Source organism: Impatiens glandulifera, chromosome 7 (genome assembly GCF_907164915.1).
Source record: "Impatiens glandulifera chromosome 7, dImpGla2.1, whole genome shotgun sequence".
In the NCBI taxonomy this organism is placed as follows: domain Eukaryota; kingdom Viridiplantae; phylum Streptophyta; class Magnoliopsida; order Ericales; family Balsaminaceae; genus Impatiens; species Impatiens glandulifera.
This window is the reverse complement of record NC_061868.1, coordinates 26,952,162-26,967,620: the sequence shown is the minus strand read 5'-3', so window position 1 is coordinate 26,967,620 and position 15,459 is coordinate 26,952,162. Positions and strand designations below refer to the sequence as shown.

General features: G+C 30.6%; 2 protein-coding genes across 2 annotated transcripts; both read right to left on the bottom strand.

The window, feature by feature from the left end:
* Positions 1–627: 627 nt before the first annotated feature.
* Positions 628–6,857, bottom strand: LOC124945897 (switch-associated protein 70-like). Its single transcript, XM_047486418.1, has 10 exons — positions 6,642–6,857; positions 6,445–6,549; positions 5,241–5,302; positions 5,055–5,138; positions 4,912–4,943; positions 4,145–4,226; positions 3,768–3,996; positions 2,808–3,035; positions 2,239–2,531; positions 628–1,206 (listed from the first exon to the last, which is right to left on the bottom strand). Exons 1-10 carry the CDS (start codon positions 6,663–6,665, stop codon positions 837–839), a joined length of 1,509 nt encoding a protein of 502 aa, XP_047342374.1. The 5' UTR covers positions 6,666–6,857; the 3' UTR covers positions 628–836.
* A 1,972-nt stretch (positions 6,858–8,829) lies between these two features.
* LOC124945731 (N-acetyl-D-glucosamine kinase-like) lies at positions 8,830–11,351 on the bottom strand. The gene is made up of 7 exons (XM_047486218.1): positions 11,055–11,351; positions 10,810–10,957; positions 10,505–10,696; positions 9,993–10,121; positions 9,733–9,902; positions 9,203–9,333; positions 8,830–9,033 (listed from the first exon to the last, which is right to left on the bottom strand). Exons 1-7 carry the CDS (start codon positions 11,260–11,262, stop codon positions 8,950–8,952), a joined length of 1,062 nt encoding a protein of 353 aa, XP_047342174.1. The 5' UTR covers positions 11,263–11,351; the 3' UTR covers positions 8,830–8,949.
* Positions 11,352–15,459: the final 4,108 nt, after the last annotated feature.

Sequence of the window (15,459 nt, the reverse complement as noted above, 5' to 3'; positions counted from 1 at the left end):
TAAAATTTTAATAATGTATAATTTTTATAATAACATGTTATTCATTTTCTTTTCTTTATGACATTTATTACATAAATTAAAATATAATGGTATGAATGTAAAATAATGTGTTATCTATTTAATAAAATACTATTTGGATACTAATAAAAAAAAAGTTTGAAATTATATAAACGCAATATCTAATTTAAGACAAAACTTAAAAATATCATTTTTAATCTTATTTACGGACAAGTCAACAAAAATTAACAATCTGAATAATTTATGATACAAAAATCCAGTGATTTGAAGTTAAAAGTTATTATATTATTAAAAATATTTATAATATATGAGACTGACTAGCTATTAATTCAACTTGGTTTAGATAGCGATATAACAAAAGACAACACATTGCCCTTCCAAGCAAAATGGAGTAGAATAAGAAATATTTTTAGGGAATTTGTTGCAGAATAATTTAACATTTCATTTTATCTACTTATATTTCACTATTTAATATGAAATAAATTATATCCCCTGTTAAGAAAAACAACTAGATATACTAAAACAAAACATTTTCCAAATAGAGATTTTACAGTTTAGATGGGCACACACACTGGCAGATAATAAAAACAATATAAATAGAGAAAGATAAACCATATTTTATAAAAATATATATGAGTAATTTACCAGCCTCATAAATTAGAAATATAACATCAAAATAAAAATACAGTTTTGTTTTGTGGGCATATGATCCATATATTGAACAAGTTAACAACAATGACAAGTGTGGGTAAAAATAAAGGAGAAGAGAATCAAACTCAAAATGTCATTTTGTGTACCTTAAAAGGAGAAGATATTCATCAAGGCTGATGGTGGGAGTGCAGTTGATGGTCATGATGACCATTTACTGGTTGGCTAACCACAGATGATATATCTAATAATAAACTGTTTCTTCTTCCCTCCTCTTCTACATTATTATTACTTTCCTCTGTAGTAGCTTCAATATCATTCCATTCGCTAGAATCTTCTTCTTCTCTAAGCCTGGCCATGGTGGTTTCATTAACCTCCAAATGAACTGGAATCGCTCTAGAAGAAGAAGAAGAAACGCTCAAGCATGCTTTGTCCACATTCTCCTCTTCAGATGGATTAACATGTTTCGTCGTACTGTTATCTGACCTCGACTCCATTTTCTCTTCACACACTTGCTCCTCTGCATCCTCAACTTGTTGTCTGTAGTAAATAGTATCATCATCAATTTATCAGACTAGGGTTCCTTACCGACATTTACACTAAGAACAGACCTTATTTGATTTACTTTTTCCTTTATATTTTAAAGAATCTTGTTATTTGTTTTATGATTTGATTAATGATTTCATAATGAGTTGGATTAAATTCAAATAACTCTTCATCAAACAAGGCCTAAGACAATGTCCTGCAAATTAATAGGAGGCTTAAGTATATTACACTCATTAATGTAACCTTAATAAATTATTGTCTATTAATAAATAAATTAAGTGTAATATACTTAAATTAATAAATTATTATTGTTATTTCTTTTCATTTAGTTGGTTAGGATGATTATAATTAGCATTAGAGTTTATCAATTATAATTATAATTATATTTGGATTTGGATTACACTATTATATAAAGGGGGCTAAGGTTTCATTTTAATTATTCAATGAAGATGGTTACAATAAGGCAGCCCTGCCTAGTACAATTTGCATTCAATAGATAGTTTAAGTATTTTAGTAGTTAGTTATAAGCGGTTAAAAGTAGTTACAAGCGGTAATGTAATTTCCTATTTGAGCAGTAGGATGTAATTCGTTTAGGTATGTTAAATTGTTAATGAATGAACTTAGGCCTTGTTTGATCTCGGGTTATTTTAATGATCAGGTGATTATTTTGAAAATCTTGTTTGATGTAGGCTATGGAAAACCATGTTATTTGGAGTTATTTAAGTAAAAAGACAATAGTGGTATTACTATATGAATATATAATAAAATAGGGTATATTAGTTGATGATGTGATTGATTAATAGATTGTTAATTGGATAGTACTTTATTTGAAAATAATCTCAAATAACCCATATCAATCAAGGCCTTGAATTGATAAAACTTTGATCAGAAATTGTGAAAGGTTCTATACTTCTCATCCTGATTTCTTTACAGCTTCTCATCCTTTTTTAGATTGTTTAAACCATAGAGATATTGCAAAGAAAATTCATTTGAATAATGAAAATATTGAAAGGATAAAGGACAAACCTTTTGAGTTGTTCTTGTAATATTTTGATGTATGCAAGAAGTTCATGCTTCTCCTTCAAAGAACTTGCTTCTCTTAACGCAGCTTCTTTTATTCTAGATTCAGCATTGGCCGTCGTTACTCTAACTTTTTCCTCGGCTCTAACCACTGCTCCTTCTAATACCACAACTCGCTCTCTGGATTTTGCAAGTTCAGAACGCCATAAATGCGCCTCCTCATGAGCCAATTCTCTCTGCTTAACTAGTTCATCTCGTTCTTTACTTATACCAATAATCTTCTCTTCCGACTCCTTCACCTACAAAGTAGTCAAATTCATTATTTTTCATTAAAAACAAAAGATTGCAAGATATATATAATTACGGATTACATCAGAAGAGACAAGAAAACTTGTATTGAAAAGGGGGGATCGCACTTGTTGAGCCTATTTCGATCTGATGGGAATCTAATCTAATCCTTCTTTTCTGTTTTTTGCTTTTCCACTTGTCTAATCCGTGAACGCACCTTGCGTTCCTCTTTTTAATATATAAAAGTTGACTTTTTCTTTTTCTTTTTTAAAGGAAAACTTGTATACCTTTCGCATATATGATTCAAAGTTCTTTTCTGAACTTTTGGTCAAACGTTCAATCTCCGCACAAGCAATCTTCCTTTGCTCATCCATCGTACGAGCAGCAGAAGCTGCAGCCTCGGCAGCCTCAGCAGTTTCAGATAGTTTTTCAGCAATCTCCATTATTGTTGAATCTCGAGCCCGAATATCCCTAGCTAAGTGATGTAGCTCTTCATCTTTTACTCGGAGTGTTTCCTGGTCAAGCAAACAGTTTATCATTCATTTTCTTCTAATTATTTTCACAGTCATATACATAGACAAAATGAGGAGACTTGGATAAATTTACTTATATTAATCAATCACTGAATCATCAAGGGACTATGAGCATTTCGTTTTTTTAGACAATGGTTTTTTTCCCTTTGAGGAGACAAAGTGCCAAACCCAACATCCCCATTTTGAAACTAAACCATAATCCTAATCAAATACAAATACTATCATAATTATCCAAATAGCTAATAATAATTTATATGTTAATTATCATACTTCTAATTAACCAACCGTGTGTCCCTTCAAAACCCTAATCTCTATTTCATATAAAAAAACACATATACAAGGTTAGTACTACCCCCTTCAATAAAGAGTACTAACAAAATCTATTTACATCACTAAATGAAGAAAGTTGGATGGCTTTGATAATAATACAAGTGATATACATCTTCATACTATTTTCATTAGGGCTGTTTTGGTATGCTGTTTAATGTTTATTCATATGGACTTTGATCTGGAAAAATCTACATATCAAATAAAGCAAAAAAAATATACAGTATTATCTGGATCTAATATTATACGCAAAACAAAAAGAAAACTTTCAATTTTAACGTTGGCATTTTCCAATGGGATCGTGATTGTGACAAAATAGGCTCAACATAAAAACCAAAAGTAGCAACAATGAAACCAAAGATATATATGTAAAGTACGCAAACACACCTTCATAACCGTGAGATCATCCATAGGGCCATCAATTTGTCTGCTCGTCAATGCACCTAGTGCATGTCTCATGGTGACTTGCATTGCTGTCTCAATTTCTTTAGAAGCTTCCAACGCTGTTGAATTAGCAGCAGCAACTACAGTTGCAACTGTTCCTAGCTGAGAAGAACCATTTCCACTCAAAGAATTGACAGCCTCCTTGTGGGCCTTCAAGACTAACTGGGTAGCTCTAATATGGAGAAAAACAGATGATAGAACAATAAATATAAATAAATTATCCCTTCTAAACACAATTTAAAGTTTCTTATATCAGAGACAGCTTAACTACCCAAAGATATATAAAGAAAATAGAACAGTATAAATGAAATCATGCTCACTGTAATGTTGACACCCAAGCACGAGCTGCACCAGGAGTTTCTGCACAAAGGAAGTAGTCTTTTCTCTGTGGTGTCCCAACGTCTAATCAACCATAGTTAAGAACCAAGGATGATGAAATTTTCAGTAACATTAAGGGCTTGTTTGATGTGGTTTATTATCCCATCATCAATCATTTCTCTGTCAAATCATTCTAATCATCCAGTAAAATACCAAAATATATTTAGGCTAAGCTTGGATATGTATAATTAGAATTAGAATTGCAAATTGCTTGGAAAAATCATAAAATTACAATTCTGAGGTGTAAATGTTAAAATTGAAACTTGAAAAATTATAAATTCAATTCAATTGAAATTATAATATTCTAATTTCAAATCCTTATTTTTAGTCGATCAAAAGAATGATTTGGAATTAGACCACCAATTCCAGTTCCACTCTAACCAAACATAGCCACATTATTCTCTATAACATTTTAAAATATTAAGGATATTTTGGTTGTTTAATCCAAATAAACCACTTTGTTAAACAAACAAGAATTTTTTCCAAAAAAATAAGCAGATTATTTCGAAATAACTACATATCAATCAAGCCCTAAGAACAAGCTAAATCAGAAAATTAATCGCTGCAATCCTACCCCAACTTCCACCATGAAGAGGAAGCTGGAAGTTAAGCCCTAAGATATTTATTTTTTTCTTCTCAAAGAAAAGAAAAATGAACAAGGAGAACGAAAGTAACGCAAGAAGTGGAGGAACTATATAATCAAGGATACATAAACAGCAACCATCATACTTTGGAAGTCCACTGAAACAAGGAAACAACTAATAAATTAATTGTAATCTCATATGAGATTAATAAATTCAACACAAAAAAAAATTATAAAAGATGATCACAATCTGATAATAACAAACTCACTGGAAGTTCACAGGAGATATTGTGATCGTGCTATTGGCATCAAAGATAATGGTTCCTTTAACAGCTGGTTCATTTCTCCTTACCCTACATAATTGCAAGGAAATGAAATTAACAATAGAGAGTTTAGTAGTATTACATTTAAGTTGAACATGAGGTGTAAGAAGAATATGGTTGTAGGCATTTTACTTGTATTCCATTTTTCCAGTTGTAGGATCTAGGATGACCCATCTCTCATTCCATTTTCTCAGCTGTTAAAAAATTCCAAAAAATAGAAAAGGAAATCAGAACAAAGGCAATTTTGTACCTAACATAGAACAGCAAAATATGTTGAGCTCAAATGAGATAAGTTGCCATTAGCAATTCAAGGACCCTTCTCACAGCCCACAAGATGATGTAATTTTGTTTATTGACATGGACACCCATACAGAAAAACTGTTGTAGAAAATCAATTAGCGACTTCTTTTTGAAAAGAGATAAAACTTTTCATTGATCCACAGTCGATGCAAATGTCACATTAAGTGAATACCATCCAAACTAAAGTTTGTTACAATGTTCATGAGTTAATCGAATGGAAAGACGACGATACAAGTCATCAATAGAAGGCAAAATAATGCATAAACCTCGTAGCTCCAAATCGAGATTCTCAAAAGGACTTTGATCAACATGAAGGGTCACTTAACAATTTCTTAAGGAATAGCATTGATTAACTATTAGGGCAATCATTTTTACAGTAAATATTCATCTAATCTAACCTTGATGAATCTCATTAATGATTTTGACCTATGTTTTAAAATATTCATGGAAGTCAGCTGCTTTTCACCAATGACTTTAGTACATGAGTTTACTGCTCATTCTAACTTCAAGTCAGTATTGATGAGTATAGTCTGCAACTGTCCAATACCAACAGTTTTTCTATGGGTTTACAAACAGAATGCATTACAATGATCTTTTATTGATCTGAGCACATGAAAATATCAAATGAAAAGAATCAATCTCTACATACCAGTTGGAGAATCAAATAAACTACTCTAATTCAAGAATATGGCTGCAAATAAAGTGATCCGAAATTGCGAATTTCCAAGTATGCAATAAATCTCAAAAACAGTGTACTACACTTCTAGATTGAAATTTCGATCTACAAAAAGTCCAAGCTCTAAAAATCATTTCGTCCTAAGACCTAAACTAGCCAATTTGGCATAGCTGTGAGGAATTATCAAGATTTTGCTGCTTCAGCTGAAACAGCAATTAGAGGGAGTAAAACTGCACAGGATCCAAACATAGGAAATCAATCGGTTCGCTACTTGTTTTTCTCTTCTTTCGAGTATCTAAATACATAGTTTCCACGTCGCTCTGCAATATAAGGTGAAATCGAGAGAGAGAGAGAGAGTACTGTTTCTGATCGCTTGAGAAGAGGACCCTGCAGTAGGTTTCTACCGGAGCTAGAAGCTAAATGACGTTTGATCTTCTCCAAACTGGCGAGAGTTTCCACGTCGCTCTGCAAAACAACATCGGACTCGATGATTGCTAGCATCTGGTCTCTAAGGGATTTAGTAATACGAAACGAGAAATAAGGAAGGAGTAACTGACCGGAAGAGCTCCATCGGAAGCCATAGCGAGTAGGCGTGGATGATCAGTGATCGAGCAGAGAGAAATTAAAGTGAAATTGTAGACCTTTCTGGATGGAGAATCGTCAACAAATTCAGCACTCGTTCTTCTTCTTGGGCTGTTAGGTTTCCTTCATGGACTTGTAGGTGAGTTGTACAAGGCATTCGTAAAATGCACTCAACCCCTTCCTTCTTCTTCATCATCACTATTATTATACGCTCGACTCGTGGATGTTAATTTATTCTTTCCATTATAAGCCAAAAATTAAATTAATCATCAGAAACACAGTTTTATAACAAAATTAACTTTTAATTATTTTTATAAATTTTTAATAATTATAATTATCATAAAATATTATTTACAAATATCACTATATTCGGGAAATGTGAAGAAATGACTCCACTGATAAGTCTAAATGAGGATAGTGTGAGCGCATAGTGCATAATTTAAATAGCGCTAATTTTTTTTTAATGACAATTATACCCTTACGTAACGCAACTCCAGTTGCGAGACGCAACCAGAATTATTATTTTTTTTTTCAATTTTTTTTTGTCTCGCGATTGCGTGACGCAACTGAGGCATTTTCGTCTGAAAAAATTCATAATTAAATATTTTGAAAAGTAAAAAATAAAAGATTACGTAACGCAACCTGGGACATTTTCATCCAAAAACAATAAAAGGAGTCACTAACGCTTTTTTTTTTAAAGCTCTCCACTTTCCTCTACTAGGCTATTAGTGGGTCATTTCCTCCTCAAATTTCCTCTATATTCCCTTTTCAAAAGAAAAAAAAAATTCTTTATACTTTACTATCATTTTTTTTTGTTATGGGCTTCTTTCTAACTTTATTTTGGTACATTTATTGAATAAATTATTGTCAATAATGTTAACAATTGACACTTTTAATTAATATATTTGTAGATTTCCAAATAAGTTAGGAAGATTCCAACACAGTCTATTAGGAAATTTCGTATTTGTAATTTTCATTTCCTTCCCAATCAATATTGCACAAAATTATGTATAATGATAAATTGTTTGAGAAATATCAAATATGGATATATTTTTTGTTGAGTAAGTTGGAATTTCTTTTAGCATGTTAAATAATTATTAAAATATTGGTATGAATTTTTAGTCTTTTTGAAATTATAATAATCTTATTTTTCATTGATTATAAAATTGGAATCCAGAAACCTATTTAAAATTTTAATATGACAATTTATACAATTTATAGTATACTCTAAAAATGAGGGCTATAACCACTAGTAATTATCTATAATAAATATTAATGATAATTATATATTAGGGTTGGTCCTAACCATAGCTATAATAGATCTTATTGGCCTTGTTTTCACAAAATTTTAATTTAATTTATCAAAAATTAAATTTTTATCAAACAATATTATCATCAATCATATCATTTAAATTATTTTCTAAAATATTAAAATACATTATTAAAAAAAATTATTTTAATTCCAATTATTAGGTCTAATTTATTTTATATTTTACTAATGCAAACAAAAACTGATGAAACTGTTTAGGGTCCAAAAAAAATTATACAAAAAAAAATGTTTGAATGTTAAATATACTTCAAAAATATTAACTTTTACATCTAACATTAAAAAAAATAACAACTTTTTAAAAATAATTTTTTAAGCCCCTTTTATTCTTTACCTATCCGGAAAATGAACAAAAACAGGGTGAATTGCTTTTGGTGAGAGTGAATAAATTAAATAGCGCTGGTGACCTTTTTTTTTCTGACGAAAATGTCTGTATTGCGTCAAGCATCCTCAGGTTGCATGACGCAAATTTTTTATTTATTTTTATTTTTCAAAAAAATTTAATTATGAAATTTTATGGACGAAAATGCCCCAGTTGCGTTACGCAACCACAGTTACGTTACGCAACCACGAGACGAAAAAAAAAAAATTTAAAAAAAAAAAAAAATCGGTTGCACAACTGGAGTTGCGTTACGCAAGAGTATAATTGTCATTAAAAAAAAAAGGGTCACCAGCTATTTAAATTATCCAACCTCACTTCCCTCAATTCACCATATTTTTAGGGTCACCTGCTCAAATTCCCCGGAAAAAAATCACCCTATTTTTAGGGTCACCTGCTCAAATTCCCCGGAAAATGAAGCTGACTTTTATGAATAGACAAAAAAAAAAAAAGAACAAGAGACTAAAATGGCGTATGAAAATGAAACAAAAGAGAGTTAATTAATAATTACTACTAGCTGAAGCTTCTTTGAAACAATTTTCTTGTTGCCTTAGCCACTGTACAAATTAAAGTATATTTATAACGTTTCGTATCCTTTTTGCACTGATTGTCTCATCAAAACATTCCAAGCCAACAAAGCTGCTCCTATTGCAGGCTCCACCTGAATGCAACAAAGGAAGCTACCTAAGAATTACAATCATGTCTTTCATTATTCAACCAACCTAGGATTCTTATCTTTAATATAAAAACCAGATGATTCTCTATTCAGGATACTCTAATCGATATTGTCCATAACCATAACAAGGACAGTCGAAGCTTAATTTGCTTACCCTTGGACGAATAGGTAGAACCCCCGGGAAGTAATCACTGATAGAGTTTACAACCTCTTTCCCAATGTCCCAACCATTATTCGGTTCAAGAACACCACCAACCATTACTAAAGGGAACGAATCCTTTCCATCTGCAACCAATTCCATTTCCATGTAAAATATCACATAAGCAACTGTATAAACTATGCCTGTCCTCATTTGAAACACTTATTTGGTTGAAAATCAGAAAAGAAAACTCATTTGGCAAAAATATGTTAATAATTTGTCAAAAAAATCACTTGTTTCATCCAATCTTCACTTAACAAGGATTCCTCTAATTCAATCACACTTTTCATACCATACTAAGTGCAAGTAGAATCACTTCTACTTTTCACTTTTAGAATTTTTTCAAAAGTGACTGACAAAATATCAACTAAAAATGCCCATTGTTTATGTATAGTTTCCAAACGTTTCTTTATTTGGAAACATATCCAAAAACTTTTTTTTTTCCAACAGGGTTGGTTATATGCCATCAAATATGTATGACAAACCTTTCCCACTCAAACTTAGTCTTTGAACAACAGCTTTAACACTGGAAGCTAACTCTTCAACCGCATCAAACAAGATCTTTATTGCAACCTGGTCACCACTCTTTGCACAAGAAATCACAACTGGAAGAAGAGCAGCAATTCGAGCCCAAGAAGGATCCGCGTATGTCCATCTATGTCCAAATTAAATAAATTAGGTTATTTACCATGTCTTAGTCAATATAACTCATGATTGTAATTAATAGTGAGCACAAAATATGTACCCAATAAGTTCATCTGCTGAATAAAGTTTAAGGTTCCTTAAAATACTTGATGTAAGCATTGTAAATGGTCCACGACCATCATGAGCTCTTACGACTGCAGTCAATGCATGGGCAGCTATTCCGTAACCACTACGAAACCAAAAAGGAAACATGAGGTTTAACCGTTGATGAAGAAAGACATCAAGCATTTTGCCTATTTCATTTAGTAAATAGATGACAACCACCATTTAGAGAGGCAAGTTTTACTACTTGAGAAAATATCTTGTAGAAAAATAAAAGGACATTCTAGAACACATTGATGGATCATGGAGGAGTCAAATGAGTCTTAACTGGTTGAATTTGAGTGTTTCTTGTTTGGTACTATATACCTTTCGATGTTTTCTTTTTCTATTTGTGTAATTCGTGACAAACATTGTCGTGAATTGTTTGTATCTGGGTTTGATCGGATGAGATGCAATCATTCACAATTGAGGCAATGGAAGTTTTTTCAAAAAAACTGACAACAGACATACCTGCCCCAGTCACCTAAGACAGGACCTGCACCAGCAGCTCGAGCTTCTCTACCATCTTTAGTAAATCCATAAGCAATAGTTCCTGTACCAGCTATCAAAACGCATCCATGAAGCTTTCCCATTGTTCCACTAGCCAAAGCAGCTATGGCATCATTCTCAACAAATAGTTGAACATGGCTAGGAAATATGTCTCTTCAATCACATTGAAATCAATATATGCTGAAGTCAGTACAATTAGTTACTACAGTCTACAATACCAAGACGATTAATAAGCAAATTGCTATGGCAAGATTGAAATCTCTGACCTAAGCCAACATAACATGCGTTGCTGATCAGTTGGATGATTAACACCGGAAACTGCCAAGCAAACAGCTACAACAGAAGAGCGGTTTGAACCAGACTTTGAAAGTGCATCTGCCATAACCCGCTCAACTGTCTCCTCTGCAGCAGCTTCTGTAGAACAAAAAAGCATAGAAGAAGAAGAAGAAGATTGTTCGGTCAATGATTTATGATGAATCTTCGATTAGACATGAATTTCAAAATGGCGTACCGCCGACGCTGTTGTGATTGGAGCAACCGGCGACGGAACGGGAGAGAACGGGAAGAGGATCGGGTAGGGCATCCTTGAAAGAGAAGACGGGGACACAAACGCAGACGGTGGAAGTAGTTCCACCGTCCAATCCTAAAATAACTTGCCTTCTCCTCCCTGTCATTTCTTGCTCAAATTCCCAAATCTCCACATTCCTGTACCTTTTCATTGATTATTCTCTCCTGTTTCCACGACAAGAAACAAAACTGCAACTGCAATGATTGATTGATGGATTGATTGAGACGATGAGTCCTCTTTCTGCCTCTACTATATATATATAAGTCGACATGAAGAAGATGATGAGAAAGATATATATATATATATATAAAATAGCTCAGAAAGAGCAGGAGAGAACAGACAAGGGGAGAGGAAGAGAAAGGGAGTTGTGAATATAAAAATGATGATGCAAAATTGGAGAAAACAACATTCATATACGATTGAAGAAGATTGCATAAGCAGGCCAAGAAAAATAAACAAGACCAGTTTGGACTCTTGAGACTGGTGACTGGACTCTCGAGAATTTTAATTGCTTATTTTATTTTTTTAAGTTTAATGCAACATGAATCAATTTAATTTTATGTTTGTTTGTTTATTTCAGATTTTTATTAGGACTGTAATAATAATCTAGAAATTATAAAAAAAAAAAAATTAGATTGATTTAGATTTTGAAAAGAAGAGGACACGGAATAAAATAGGGGAGAAAAGAGAGTTATTTTTTCAGTCAATCAGTTTTATGTAATTTTCTTTAAAATTTTCTCCCATAAATTTTTTTTCTCTAATCATTTCATATTTTTTATAAAAAAAATTAAATGCATTAATATATATATATATATATTTAGGTAGTATTTAATATATAAATTACAGTATTACTACTAGTTATATAAGTATAAGTTATAAGGGTATAAATTGTAAGGATGTATTAAGAGATATAAATTATATAAGTTATAGTGAGTGTTTGATTAATAGTATAAAATATCTAAAATTATATAAGTTTTATTATTTTGTATTTGGTGGGTGGTTTAAGAAAGTAATAAAAAAATAAAAAATACTATTTTGTCCTTATATTTATATAAATTATTATTTTCATATTTATTTTATATTTAGTTTGTATGATTATATTGAAATTAATAAAAAATAATAATATATAATTATCATATTAACGCATTTTTAAATAATTAATACTATTATATGAATTAAATTATTTTATATATAATCATCATAATTAACTTATAAATTGTATAAATAAACTTATTTATATATTAATTTATAATAATAATAATTTTAATAAAATTATATTTTAAATTAGAATGGAATAATTATAAATTAATTTCAAAAATAAATTATATATATATAAGTTGTATTAATTAATAATAATAATATTACTAATTTATATAATTAATTATAAATATCATTTATTAATAAGTTAATAAAATTTTATTTTATAATTAATTATATATATGACTATTATTTTATAACTAACATTATTAATATTTTTTAAATAATTATTATATTTAATTAGCTATAAAATTGTTTCATTTAATTTTTTTTTATAATATAATTTTTGTTTACAGAGATAATATATATATATATATATATATATATATATATATATATATATATATATATTTAAAAAAACCAACATTAAACTAACTCTAAGATACACTTCCATTTTAGGTAATGATAAGATTAATTACAACGTGCTAAGTATAGTTTTGAAATTCGACCCGGTCATCAACCTAATGAAGAGATTGAGTCACTGGGTCAACTAATTCGGTTTTCATATAATAATAAAATAATACAAAATAACAAAATCCATCAAATAATACAAGGCTTTAAATCAAGCTACAACTTCCGATTTTTGGATAACTATGCTTTTATTTGAGAAGAAACTATGTTTAAGTTATGACTTACAATGACACATTAAATTATTTTTTAATTTGGTATAAACGAAATTAGCTAGTTTAGGTAGTAGGTGGAGGAGCTTGAGGTGAATGAAAGAATTTGTCATTCTCAGTGTCTAGAACTAGAAATCGGTAATATACCAAAATTGAACTAGAAATAGGTAAACCTAATGGAATAAAAAAAAAGGAAAAGAGAAAGGGGAACTAAGAGAGTGATAAGTGAGAAAGAAAATAAGTAATTTTTTTTAAAATAGGATAAACTCGATGAGTTAATCTGGACGGCCGAGTTTCCAGTCCAACCAAGTGTTTAACTAGGTTGATTGCATTTTTTATTTTATTTTTATCAACACAGCCTGATTTGACGACCGATTCACTGGGTTTGCCGGCTCGGCCCAGACCGGTGGTGAGTGAAATGATATTTGATTATATTGAAATTAATTAAAAAAAATTAAATATTCAAAGCTCTTAAATTAAAAAAAAAAATTGATTGATCCATAATAAGAAAGTTTTATTTGATTTTTTTATTTACTAAATTATTATAACATCTTTTTTTTTATTAAAATTAAAATTTTATAAAATAAAATGTTAAAAAATTAATATATATGTTATATAATTTTTTGTATAGTAAATTTTTAGTAGAAAAATTTTGCTCAAATAATTTAAGAATTATTTATTTATTTTTTTGAATTAAATGTGCATTCAATGCGCTTCCGGTAGAAATCGAATCCGTAATCTATATGTCTTTAAGTCGAAAAAAACAAAAAAAAAATTAATGAATCTTAAGACCAACTAATCCTGATATTTGAAAATAATGTCAAATAACTAATGATTTCATTAGATCTAATCATTCAAATAATCAATTAAAATATTTTTTAATTTTTAATTATATATTTATAATCTCTAAGTTATTTAAACAAATATTCTTAAATAATTCATTTTCTTATATCCAAATTGAACAATGATATTTGAAAACTAAGGCCTTGTTCGGATTGGGGTTATTGTAATAACTTAGAGGGGAAACTGAGTAATGATTGGTGATAATCTTGAGGAGATAAGAATATTTTTGGTAAAATTACTTATAGGGTATTGATATATAATAATAAAATAATAAATAGTAATTTAAAATAAAGGGTATTTTAGTATTTTTGGTAATAAATTGAGTGATGTGATGAGAAATTTGATTAAATAACCTCAAAGATGAGGTTATTTGATCTGGTGGTGAGTTGATAATTTAATTGCGCTCGTGGTCTTTTTATTTTTTTTTGGACGAAATTGCCTTTGTTTTCGCGAAGTGGATTAGGTTTAGTATAAATACTGTAATTTTTTTATTTCCTTCATTTCTTTTCTCTCTTTTCTCTCTCTACTCTTGTTCTCTCTGCTACGGCGGCGACGACGACAATGGGAAACACATAATACAGATAAGAAAACTCTAACCCTAAATCGATTTATCTTCATTTCAAACCCTAACCTTAAATCTATTTATCTTTATTTGAAAATACCAAGCCTAAATCGATTTATCTTCATTTGAAAACCCTAAATCAATTTATGTTTATCTTCAAAATCGATTTAAGCTGTTTCTTATTGTTCATATTGGTTTTACTATCGTTGTTCATATTGTCAATGATGAAATTTACAGATAATCTCGTCGATATGGGTTCCGTTTCAAGGAAGATTCACTTGTCGTTTCGCGTTTCGCGAAGTATTTCGCATTTCGCGAAGTATTTCGCGTTTCGTTAAGTGCTTCACGTTTCACTAAGTGCTTCGCGTTACGCGAGTCGGCACGGACGGCACGCGAAACGACACGGACGACACGCGAAGCGGGCACGGTCGGCTCGCGAAGTACTTCGCGTTTCGCTAAGTGCTTTGCGTTACGCGAAACGGCATGGTCGGCACGCGAAACGGCACGGATGACACATGAAACGGCACGGACGACACACGAAACGGCACGGACGACACACGAAGCGGCACAGTCGGCACACGAAGCGGCACAGTCGGCACCCATAACTTTTTTTTTTTTGGTAACTTGTAATAATAATTTATGACATTCTGTTTTGTTTAACTCATAACAAATTTGTATTTATTTGGTTAAATTTTCAAAGAAATTAAATTTTGATGTTAGACTATTATTGTAATATTGAATTTTCAGTTTGTGTTATCAAATTGAAAGAACCAATTGAGTACTTCAAAAAACATTAGTTATTACAACAATAGAGCAAGAATGATTAAAAATAGTCCAAAATATCAATTGGAGAATACAACATTATTTGAAAAAATTTGAATCTCAAGCATTTTCCTCTGCATATATCTCAATCAAAATCAATAATGAATACAAATAACCAGCTATTATACCAAAGAAAGAGCTGATTTTTTATTCTAACATCGGGTCTCAATGAATTACTTAACCAAGCGGTGCCTACAACGTCGCGTTTTACATATACTTCCTCGTAGAATCCCATGACTTGATC

Coding starts and splice junctions, on each gene's coding strand:
- LOC124945897 (XM_047486418.1), bottom strand. CDS start 6,665: ATGGCTTCCGATGGAGCTCTTCCG. Junction 5,303..6,444: donor TTCTCAAGCGATCAGAAACA/GTACTCTCTCTC, acceptor ATTTTTTAACAG/CTGAGAAAATGGAATGAGAG. Junction 4,944..5,054: donor ATATCTCCTGTGAACTTCCA/GTGAGTTTGTTA, acceptor TCCTTGTTTCAG/TGGACTTCCAAAGTATGATG.
- LOC124945731 (XM_047486218.1), bottom strand. CDS start 11,262: ATGAAAAGGTACAGGAATGTGGAGATTTGGGAATTTGAGCAAGAAATG. Junction 9,903..9,992: donor TCAGCAGATGAACTTATTGG/GTACATATTTTG, acceptor ATTTGGACATAG/ATGGACATACGCGGATCCTT. Junction 9,334..9,732: donor ACTAAGTTTGAGTGGGAAAG/GTTTGTCATACA, acceptor AATTGGTTGCAG/ATGGAAAGGATTCGTTCCCT.